The following is an 11908-nucleotide window of genomic DNA, read 5'->3' as shown; positions in this document are numbered from 1 at the left end:
ATTAGATACAGTGTATAGATACACTGTGTTTAATGGGAAAACCAGATTATGGACATTTTTACACACATATTGCATTAAAAAAAATGGTATATCAAATCATTTTGTTATATATTTTATAACATAGTTGAGAATCATCCTTAAACAAAGTTCAGTATAAAAAAATCCTGAAACCTAAAAATTGATTGTTTTTTCCTTTTTGAAGTCTTGTCATGCCATTTTATTTTTAGAAAAACTTAGTCCAAGTGTCAATATTAAATTCACAAAGCTTTTTTTTGGGGGGGGGGGGGGGTCCTCAGGAGGATATGCAAAAAAAAAAACAAATTGTTTCAGCAAGGTTTTTATTAATTCCCATTATCCACACATAAAATCCCAGTTCACGCTGATGGGCTATTTGGTATTATTGTCTTATTTGTCACTGCAGTTGTTCTTTCAAATAAAACCATTTGCGGGTTTGTCTTGTCTTACTGAACTACAGTGAATTATCATCATATCCTAAGTTTTTGCTTATCCACTGATCCTAAAATAAAGAATATAGGCTACAAATATAGCCTACATTATACAAAGCAGCTAAATCTCAAACAGTGGATAATTTTTATCAACATTGCCCAGCTAAAACTGCTCAATGTTACAGTATGTCTGCTTTGTGTACTGTGAAAAGTGCAATAATATCTGACTTCATTTAGCTATAGCATCGGTAGGACTATATCATGGCCACCAATTAAGAATTTGTTCCCCAGACTTAATTCATGATACTCTGTTCTGCCCGAAGTACTCGGAGATCCCGTCACCAAGGTTTGACAGGAACTTAATCTAACTAATTGTAACTAAAATCGCTGTTGTTAGCACTTAATATTTCTGTTGTACAGCCAAACAGCATAGATCATTCATAAAAATGTATATAAAAGAATGCTCATGCGCAAACGTCTACACCAATAAGCTCTGCTGTATTATAAACCAATGAAATTGAAGGTGGGCGGAGCGACACGTGTCCAGTGTGCATTCTGTGGCTACTCAATATATTAGCACGGTTATAGAATGAAATATAAATATAAATACATTTTAATAAATGATGAGTAAATACGTTTGATAATGTCAAGTCACCTTTATTTATATAGCGCTTTAACAATACAGATTGTGTCAAAGCACTTAACAGTATCAAATTGGAGGAGTGTCAGTAATGTATAATGATAAGATTAAACACTCAATTTTCAGTTAAAGGCATTTCATTATTGAATTCAGAGATGTCATTGTCTAGCTCAGTTTAAATTAAATAGTATCTGTGCAATCAAATCGGCGATAATCGCTAGAAATGAAGTGTCCCCAACTGAGCAAGCCAGAGGAGACAGCGGCAAGGAACCAAAACTCCCTCTGAGACAGAATGGAGAAAAAAACCTTGGGACAAACCAGGCTCAGTCGGGGGGCCAGTTCTCCTCTGACCAGACGAAACCCGCAGTTCAAAAGTTTATATTTCTATTTTAATTTTGTTGCAATTTCTAACAATAGTAGTATTATGTAGTTAGGTATTTTATTATATTTTTAGTTATTTTGTTATATTTATAATGATAATAAATACATTTACATAGTTAAATCATCTATACATGCGTAAAGAAAGAAATAGCCTACAAAAAAGAAAAATAAATATATAGAGAAAAGATTGTACTATCCATATTAAGAAGCTTTCTGAATCTTCTCTATTTATTTTCGATGACTAAAATACTGTTGGTACCACAGTTTATGGTTGCACTGTGCACATGATACAAAATGATTACAGAATTCAAGTAACTAGTTTTGTGTAATTCTTGCGACTCTGGAGCCCCCTACAGTTAAGTGAGTGGAATTCACTGCCGTAATACACGTGCATTTGTTGCTGCCGTAAAGCAGTCTGCTCCTTTCGCGCGATTTCGTACCCGCTCACCAACACCGTTAGGTTGCGTCAGAAAACGTAGGCTGCTGATTTGAGGCCTCGCTGACTTTGTAGGCAGCATTTGCGCAGAAAAGGTTACCTCACAAAAGTGATTTTGGACAGACTTATGAGGCAGCATAACGGTTTAATGATCTACTACAAAACAGAGGGCGCTTTGGTGATAAAGCGAATAATTAGCCTATTTACTACAGTACTACTTTCTCGCAAGAAAAAGTTTGTCAAAAACCTACATTTACACTCAAGCTTCACCAATCACAACTTTCAGATGTTATTTTTATTTTTTAGCTCACGGAATTGAACACAGGATTGTGGGATATCAAAGGCAGCGAAGGATACATCTATGCTGCCTTCAAAAACCAACCAGATGAAGGCGTCTCAGAAGACAGGACGTAAAGCTAACAAGGTTTGAAGGGGAGCATGGGAAAGAAACAGAAGCCATTTGCCTTATTACAGTAGGTGTACCTTCAGAATGATTCTTAATTTATATTTCAAGGTAAAAAATGTAGTTGCTTTAAAAGTGGTGCTCAAATGTACTTCATAAATAGCATGTATTTGCAAGGTACTTGTCCAAAAAACATTCTAATACATTTTGTTAGTGCGCATTTTTCTTGTAAAGTAACCACAGTGGCCAATTGTGCAAACAGCTACAATCTGTGTCATAAAAACTTGTCTTACCAACTAGCAAGGGGTAAACAGTCTTACTTTTCAGATTCAGAGTAGACCCACCTACATTTTTATGTATCTGACTAAAAAAAGGTTATGACCTAGATGACTAACTTGTAAGACTAGTCTAAACAGCTTATGGAACCAGCCACAATTCTGCTTCGCAGGCTATTCCTATTTTTTGGATCTGTCACCTTATAATGGAAAATTTGCGGTTGGAGTAGGTGACAGATTACAACTCAAGTTATAACTTGGTTTTAATTCAACTTCAGAGCAGAGAAAGAGGGGAAGGTCTGATCTAGTGTGTCAGTTTTTATTTTATTTGCACGTCCATTGTGTTAACAACTTCAACATACAGTACAAGTCAGCATTAGTGTAACATACTGTATTTAGCATAAACTCACAGCAGTACGCAGATAACTTGCCCTCAAAAGCATTATAGTTCACACTTTATGTTAGATGTCCCTGAAGATCATGTAGTGAAATGAGCAGTATTAAGCTGGGCATGTAAAGTACATGTTATTCACTGTACTTACATTATACATAGACAACTTGCTTGTACTTACAAATATTGAAAAGGCCAGGTGACAACATGAATCACACTACAGTTGTGGTGAACTAACACTGTCTATCATCTAGGTACAGTGGTTTAAGGGACACCTAAAATAAAGCTGAATCGCTAACTTCATTCCATCTTAACCATATCAACATTGCGGTATCCAGATGGACTAATATATTTATTACAGTAATTTTCTTCTCAGCTCATTTTCGTCTTTGTTCAGCTTTCGATGTTTCTATACAACACACAACAGCAAAAAACTGAGGGATTGTTAGAGACCAGTGGCAGAGAGAAAAAAAGGGGCAGATAGCACTCCAAAAGAGGAGGTTTACACAAAAAGAAACCATTTCCATTCCAGATAAAACAGTTAGATACAAGAAGAGCAGAAAGTGCTGCTGCCCACCAGTGCATTGGAACAAACACTCATTTACAATTGGTTATATTCATCTTTATATCTATAGTTATTGATATAAAACAAGCTTTTATGCCCGAAAGATCAAAAAAGTTCCAAGTAACACAAGGAGCTGAGGGTTAAAATAAAGGAAAACACGCATGTATCATTTCACGTAGGTTGCATTGTGTACTTTGGGTTGCTGTTTTTACAAAAGTGGGTTTTGCTGTCATATAAACCACTAAAAACTGTAATATATACACCAGTTTTGAAGCAGAAATTTGAATAGTCATTGCATGCAGGGTTAAAAACATTATAGAGGGTGGAAGAGTTCATTTTTCTGTTGAAAATGTATAGAGTGAAATTGCAAGACGATGGGTTTCTTAATTTTCTTCAAAACGTAATTGGAATGTGATTCATTTTTCCTAATAAACAATGGTTAATCTCATTATGTGGCCTTAATGACTCACAATGAGCTTGACTGCAGATATCATGGAGAGAACGCTGTGGCTCAATTTACTGCTATATTAATTTCACATGTTAAATGTGAAATATCTCTAATGAGCCAGTCGATATCTTTTTCCTCCACTCACCCTCCCACTTTCTGCCTTATTAACTAAATATGCGCTCATGCGCTTTGGGAATAGAGCATGTAATCTGCCTCAGGGGCTGTGGGCACCGAATTACATCATTGGCAACACATCCGCACACACATTGCATGCCTTCAAACATGGACTCGGAGGCCTGTCTGAAGCTGCAGTGCGAGCTGCTTCATCACGGTCACCAACACACCACAAAACATTGGTCCATCTACTTTGGTTAGTTTTTGACAGCTGACTAATGGTTACTGGTTCATGCCAAAATCCTAACTTTGATATGGTCAGTTATTAGTCCTATCATAGTTATTAGGGTTTTGATATACATATATATATATATATATATATATTCTTTCTTTTGAACACAAATCATAAAAATAAATACAGTACTCTACGAAAGTGCAAAAATTGGTCTGAATCTGCATATATCTCAGCTATAATTCATAGAATAGAGAATAGACGGGCTTAAAGCCAAACTTATTGAAGTAAATAAGCTGGGGTGGCTAATTTTTGTTCTGTTACTTTCATGACAACATTTGTAAGTCAAAAGTTCAAATGTATTTTTGGCAATATTCAATTGTACTATGAAAAAAGAAACTGAAGAGTACCAGTGTTACGGCCTATGATACATTATGTACATTGTGACCAAAGATGTTAAAAATTAGTTGTACGGCCTAAAGAATTAAGTGTGGCCTTAAAAAAACATGTTTGATGGCAATAGAAACTGTGATGTTAGGTACAGTACATGTAAAATGTACAAATTTGACAATACGTTAATATGCTAATATCTGTCACATTTGGCTTTTACTGTTGTTTAATCGGTGTTTCCCTCCAACGTTTTTAACCAAACCTTCCCTGATCTCTATGCTATGGTTTAGCACAGCAACTGGGTTAAAACATCCTTTGCAGTACAATGGAAATGTGCATAGATATGCCTAAAGGAAAAAAAAGAAAAACTAAATTTAATTTAAATCAATGAATAGTAGATATGTTGACAACACATAGATCATAGAAGTGCTTTGTCCAAGTCATCAAGATGGAGAAATGAACAATAATGTATAAGTACAGCTACAAATAAATAAAGCAGCTACAGCATAAAAATGGGGAAAGTGTAGACTGGCTTTACTATATGGAACATCAGAGTGTTTTCATAAATCAAATTAATTTTTAATCCTGAGCTGACAGTCTCTAATTTTCATTTGGTGGTTGGCTGAAAACTGCCTTAACATCAGGTTTTGTTTAATTGGCATTTGGAGTTTTATTTGCTCCAGAGAATTTTCATCTCAATTTCAGCGCCATTAAAAGATTAAACATTACTTTTTAGCTGGATATGAATAATAGCCATATTTCAACCTTGTCTTCTGTGGTAAATATTAGCATGTTAGCAAAAATGCTCTCGATGGTGTCCAGTTTATCACATTTCATCCATTTTTATACTACACTGTCAAAACATTCACATCATTATTTTCTTAAAAAATGGACTTTAAAACTCACTTTTTCATACAACCCTCCTTCATCCCAAAAATAAAAGTGTCTCACTAGCTCTAGCATGCGGTTAATTGAAAGTAGTGTATGTATATTGTGAATATGCCGGTATACTGGTAAAAGGCTCTGAGGATACTGTGGTATAACTCTCATACAGGTATAATTCTCTTATAATCGACTTTAGCGTTATCTAATCAGAGCCAAAAACCACACTGACGTGGTTATTTTTGCTTTTTTCCCCTCTGTTTTTTTTTTTTTTTTTTATGAGTCTTTATGAGTATGAGTCTTTTTTTGCTACGAGTTCATTAGAGAACTTTCTAAGTGTCTTTTTCTGGTCTTACGTCCTGACACACATACTTATCCTCTCATAAACCTATCTGTACAGGGAAAAGGAGAAACTGTTAAATGGGCTTCTTTCTATAGAGGGGCTGACAGGAAGGAAGTGATATAATACATTTTGCTTTCCCCGTGTGTTAGCCAGACACTAGTACTCTATAAGGTTATGCCACTTGGCAATCTGCCGCCTTGGGTTGTCACAGACTTCCCTCCAGTGAGTCACCCCTGAAGGAATAGGGCTCTGACCACCCAGAACCAGGCGACCCACAACCTCATTCTTCGTGGTGCGGTCAAAATCAATGACCAAAAACTCCACAGAGATGTCCGGCATTAGCTCAGCGGGAACATCGTAGATAAATGATTCATTGAAAACGGGATTGAGTGTGCATTTCTTCACATGCGTCTTCTTCTTGGCTATGCGCTTGCGGCCGTAGAAGACGTTCACTTTAACATAAGGGTCTGTGGGTGGAGAAGGGAAATAAAGAATAAATCATTAGAATTTGTCAAGTTTTTGGCATCATAAATGGGATCATTTGAATATCTGTATATTTGTGTGTATGTGTGGTGTGTACTTACTGCCTGACAGGCCAGCGATGTCCATGGTTGGCAGGTGTTTGGCCTTAAGGACTACCACATTAAGCCTGTGAGTAGCAGGCTGGTAGGACAGAGAGACCAGCAACTCCCCACGACTTTCACACTGTGGAGAAACAGAACAGAAATTGAACACAAGAAATAGGACGCAAATGTTTATAGGCATAAAGCAAAAGTCTATCAGATGAATAAATAAGGACATGATGTTGAGCCATCCTGTAAATGATCACAGCACTGATAGAGAAGGATTGTCCCAATGGCTCAAGATACTCAGCCTCAAGGTGATGATACTTTTTTGAGCAATGTTGCTTGGGCAGCACTTTCCCATTGCGAATGGACAACAAATTCGGATACTTTAGATCAGTTGTGTGTCTCACCTGGTTGCCTGTTGACAGTAAGATTGCTCAAAAAGTTGCCCCATGTATCATCAACTTCAGAGTCTGTGCAAAAGTAAGGTAAGCCTGGCACAATCATCCATCCTTCCTAAAGCAGTACCGACAAGGGGAACAATACCCATCCCTTAGTGCTGTAGTCGAGACCAGCTATTTCGAGTCTGAGTCCAGGTAGAGACCTGAGTAAATTGAGTCAAGGGCCAAGTATACTGAGTTTTTTTACACAGTTGTACGCATAGCCTTTCAAAGTATAGTCCATTTGAGGTGTGTGCGAATGCAGGCGGTCTACACATGAACTCTAGAAAGCTTAATTTCTTTGTCTGCGCTATTTTTCTCCAGAAGTTATGACCGAAAAAATGTCTTTGCTCTATTTTAATCTAAAGTTGCTGCTATCGCACAACCCTTTAACACAAGCGTTCATCAATGTGGCCGTTGTAGTCTCCACTATTTTTTTGTTGTTCTGTCTCTTTAGTTTTCTACTGTGAAACAACGGCTCGGGCCAGTGTTGCCACCTTGTGGAACAACTGATTAGTGCAAAACCAAGTCAATGCACATGTGCAACCGGTTACAAAATTTGGGTGGTGCGTGTACAGTATTATTAAGGTGACAAAATTTGCATCACGCAGACCTTGTGTACATGTAAAAACTGAAGTATACTTTGGCTTTCAGAGTAATAACTGAGACCAGGTCGGCAGATAGCCTTGTGGGCAGCGTGTCGACATATAGCGCTGTTGCGCATTGGGCATCCTGAGTTAAGAGTACCGCCACACAGTCCTTTGCCAATCCTGTCCACCCTCTCTCTCCCACTTTGTTTCCTGTCAATATATATATACGGCCCTATCCTAAAAGGCAAAAAATTCAGTCAACACAGAGACCTGCATGTGAACTCTTCATACAGTTTAAATAAGCTTTCCTTTTAGGCTGAATGAAGTCTGGTTTTGCTTCAATGTCACACAAACCTGAGCAGCACACACAATAGCACAGAGCGGATCATATGAATCAATACAGACCGCAAAAAGTATCCGCAGTGTTGTACTACTCAAGACCGGACTGTCAAGACTGAGTCCAAATGCTCCCAAGTTTGACAAGTTTATGAAAACATGGTCTTAAGGTCAGGCTTGAGACACAGTTTTGTCTCGAGTACTACCAAGTACTGCCATCACCCTTGTGCAAGGGCTTGCAATGCCCATGGCCATCATAGCCAACTCAGTGTCAGACTATTGAGGGATCTAATGGTATCTCTGATCCTGCAACAAGGTCAGGTTTGCAAGTTATTAGATTAAGAGCTAAGGAAGTGTTGCAACGCAGGAAAACTCTGTTCTCTTGGCACTCCTGGCCTCTGGAACAAAGCCTGACTAAAAGTAAGATAATTATGTGTTGTCTGCCTTGTTTTTGGAAATGATCTTTGGAGTGTCCTTTGGCCAAGAACAGAGGTGTCCAGTCCTGCTCCTGGAGAGCCAATGTCCTGCAGAGTTTAGCTCCAACCCCAATTAAACACACCTGAAATAAGATAATCAAGGTTTACTAGAAACGTCCTGGCAGGTATGCAAAGGTGGAAAGTCCAGGTTCAGAAAGTAAAAGTCCTCCTCAGTATTTTGTTCCAATCACCTGGATTTGCTCATTAGCACAGTTTTTCAGCCAGGAGGTAGAACTAATTAGTGAAATCAGCTGGCTGAGTTCACGAAAGGAATAAACATATGGCAGGACTTTTACTTTCTGACCCCTGAACTTTTCTGCAGGTACGTTGGTAAGTTGTAGCTCAGCTCTGCAAGCCCTCCAAGACCAGGATTGGACACCCCTGGCTAAGAGAAGCAAAAGAATAACTGCAAGGTGCACTGCTTGTGTCAAGTCTTTGGAAATATTGGCAGGTACCTTATGTCACTTATGCATAAGGTAGAGTGGTAAGAGTGCGCGGGATTATTTACATATCGTTATAGTCGCGCCGCCTCTACTGAGCTGGGTGGAATAATCAAAGGCACCTGTCCATTGTCATAAGAGAAGAGGACAAAAGGAGCGTTGGCGTCTCTGCAAGCCATGGTCTAACTCCCACAGGACACTTATTTCTAAGCCTGTCTTTGTGAATACAGTAATACTGCATTCTGACACTTATGAGCCAACCCAATCTCATGGCAATTCGTACATATTATAAAAGGTGGCTAATCCATACATATTCGTAGGACCTCACTCGCAGCAATTTGTAAGATTTTAACTAAATCTAATGTATTTTATGAGTTCCTCAATTCGTATGAATTTGTATAAATGACCTACCCCTAACCTATACCTAAACCTATCCGTCACTGGGGTCTAGACAAATCAACCAAAATCGTAAGAGTCAGGTCATTCGAATTCGTACAAATTAGCCACCTCATAAAATAAGTACAAATTGGTTGTGAGATAGCGTTGTATGAGCACTGAAACATTCGGCCGCAACCACCTAAAACAGCTTAGGGCGACTTTTATCCCAACTCTTCACAGGACTTTTAACCATGGGTTATGAAGCCCTATCCCAGAGTAGTAAAAGCAGTACAGCAAATTATGATTTTAGCAAAGTTTGTAGGTATGGGAAGAAGGAGGCGGGAACTGGTGAATATTTAAACCATTTAATAATAAAATAAACAAACACGAAACGAAAGCGGCAGCCCCTCACGGACGACTGCCGCATAAAACATAAATGAAAACACAAAATAAAGCCCAGGCCTGGTCCTCTTTCGTCTTCCACTGTTGTCATTCCTCCTTTATCCTTCCGGAGCACATCCGTGGGACTTCAGTGGCGTGGGTATCGCTCATTATCATTAAACTCCACCGGCCTCGCTCTGCTCCCACGGCTCTCGGCCCCGCCCCACTCGTCACAGTGATGATACATGTATACAATGTATAAACAAATGCCAAGTGTAAAATAGTGCCAGAATGTATGCCAGAATGCATAGTTTAACAACAGACAAAAATAAACTGTCTTAATGAAGTGCAGTCCTCATTAAATGTTAATGTGCTTTGTACAGTTGCTGTGTTTAGTTTCAGTGCTGAACTTTCACTGTCCCTCAATGGTGGAACAAGCATCCAGCCCCAACCTGATTTCTGAAGCAAGATATAAATGAAGCCACTTAAAAAGACTTTTTAAAAAAAAACAGGACAACAAAAACAAACTTAATCAAGGTAAATAAAACTTTTACTGTCTCATGCAGTTTTGATTATTAGGAAAATATGCCTTGTTGTGCAGTAAAAATGTCTAAACATTTCTTAAACAAGACAAAAATACAGACTGAAAAAGAAAATGATTTTTTGTGACTGCTACAGTAGGTTTAGGGTTAGTTAGGCTGGTTAGGGTTAGGTTTAGGCTTAGGTTTCCTAATCTCCTTTGTTATTCCTCAGTCACTTTCTATAAAAGTATCTAATCAAATGAATACATGTAAAAAAAAAAATTCCACGGCTTCTTCCACACCGCATGAAAAGACTTTGCTTCTTATTTTTTCCTCTTGCCATCTCTGTTGTTTTTCTCTTCTTTGAGAGTTAAGATTCCAGTCCTGTTCCTGGTTATCACCATGGCAACTTACATTAGGAGGCATCCTGGAGCTAAACATGGACTTAAAACAGCCTACATCTTAATGTGTTTGTGATTTTCTTTTTAGCTGCACAATGAGGCACAGTCTCTGTGGGTAACTGTGCTTTTTGTATGCCTGTTGATTTGTGTATTTTGTTAATGTTACATGTTAATTTTACACCTTGTTTCACTTGTATGTCATATTTGCATATCCATGCAAAGCATTCAAATGACTGAATGTAATGTGTAAATAAATTAGCTATTTAACATTTTAAAAATGTTACCCAGATAATGTTTCTTAATTTATGAGATTTGGAGGTAATGCCATGAGCAAATTGTGGATTTGTTGTACATCTCTCAAGATGCGTGAGGGATTATGCTTTAGATACTGCCAATACATTGATTGTGTACCTTTAAGTGTCTATTCAAAAGTACAAAAATGTACATGAACACTTTAATACAGATGCCTACCAATATGAATGATGTTTTTGCCTTAGCTAAACCTCATTAACAAGCCACACACATTTATTTTCTTTATCTTCCATGAAAATATTCTTTAGGAAGAGCTATAAGCAAGCGTAATGAGTATGGCGCTGCCGCAGTATGTCACTCACTCTTCATAATCACCCATCTCTCTCTCTACCAGTCTCTCTCGCCACACGGACTGCACCCCATCTGTTCCCTGAGCTTTTTCTCCTTCCTTCTCTCCCATAATCCTCTCTCTCGCTCTCCTCTCTCTCTCTTGGCTGAATCGATTGCCCACCACTCCCAGCCAACACCCTAATGCTCCTGTCTGGTGGAGTCATAGGCACTGATTCAATTTAAGATTCTCTCTTTATAGAAGAGTATAAAGCAGACAGGAAGTTCTCTGATTTGAACAAGCTTACTCTGCATATTTTGTATACTGATTTACAAAGCCTCACACAAGCGGGAAAACAAGCTCAAATACTTATTTGCCTTTGAGCAATAAAGATTTCCTGCCGCCAGAGAGAATGAGATTATGAACATCGCTTATAATGCTATTGTTCCTGTTTTGATGGAAATACAGCAGCGTATTAGGCTATGATTACTTGTTATGCAACAACTTTTACAGTGTTCAGTTTGTGTTGGAAACAAATGGATGCAAAGCCTTCTCTCTCTCTGTTTCAATGGGTGTTTATTGAGGCCTCTTTTACACCTGCTGTCTGTCTTGTGTTATATGATCACAATTAAACAATGCAGTTAATACAGGTGCAAAAAAAGGTCCAAAACATTTTGTGATCACAAACTATAATACACTGCTCATTGGAGTGTAAACACTAATCTGTTCTGATGTCTCCCAGACAGTATCAAAGAACTGCCTAGTCACCTGTCAATCATCCATTACACTAAAAAAAAAAAGAGTAGTTTATACAGTTTATATTTTTATATTATAGTAGTAATATCATATATTA

The 11908-nt window shown here is 38.0% G+C and overlaps 1 protein-coding gene and 1 long non-coding RNA gene across 2 annotated transcripts in view; one reads left to right on the top strand and one right to left on the bottom strand.

Moving 5' to 3' along the window:
• The first annotated feature begins 1102 nt into the window (after nucleotides 1-1102).
• Nucleotides 1103-3503, top strand: LOC131526087 (uncharacterized). Its single transcript, XR_009267376.1, has 2 exons — nucleotides 1103-1998; nucleotides 2210-3503. It is a non-coding gene; the product is annotated as an uncharacterized LOC131526087 (long non-coding RNA).
• Nucleotides 2885-11908, bottom strand: part of syt11a (synaptotagmin XIa) — a 30822-nt gene continuing 21798 nt past the window's right edge. The window contains exons 3-4 of the mRNA XM_058754195.1: nucleotides 6531-6651; nucleotides 2885-6413 (exon numbers count right to left, since the gene is read on the bottom strand). Of these exons, the coding sequence (XP_058610178.1) occupies nucleotides 6103-6413; nucleotides 6531-6651 (432 nt within the window). The 3' untranslated portion in view covers nucleotides 2885-6102. The remainder of the gene's footprint in view (nucleotides 6414-6530; nucleotides 6652-11908) is intronic.

This window comes from Onychostoma macrolepis, chromosome 19 (assembly GCF_012432095.1).
Source record: "Onychostoma macrolepis isolate SWU-2019 chromosome 19, ASM1243209v1, whole genome shotgun sequence".
In the NCBI taxonomy this organism is placed as follows: Eukaryota; Metazoa; Chordata; class Actinopteri; order Cypriniformes; family Cyprinidae; genus Onychostoma; species Onychostoma macrolepis.
Note: the sequence above shows the minus strand (reverse complement) of the source record. Positions and strands in the feature narration are given on the sequence as shown.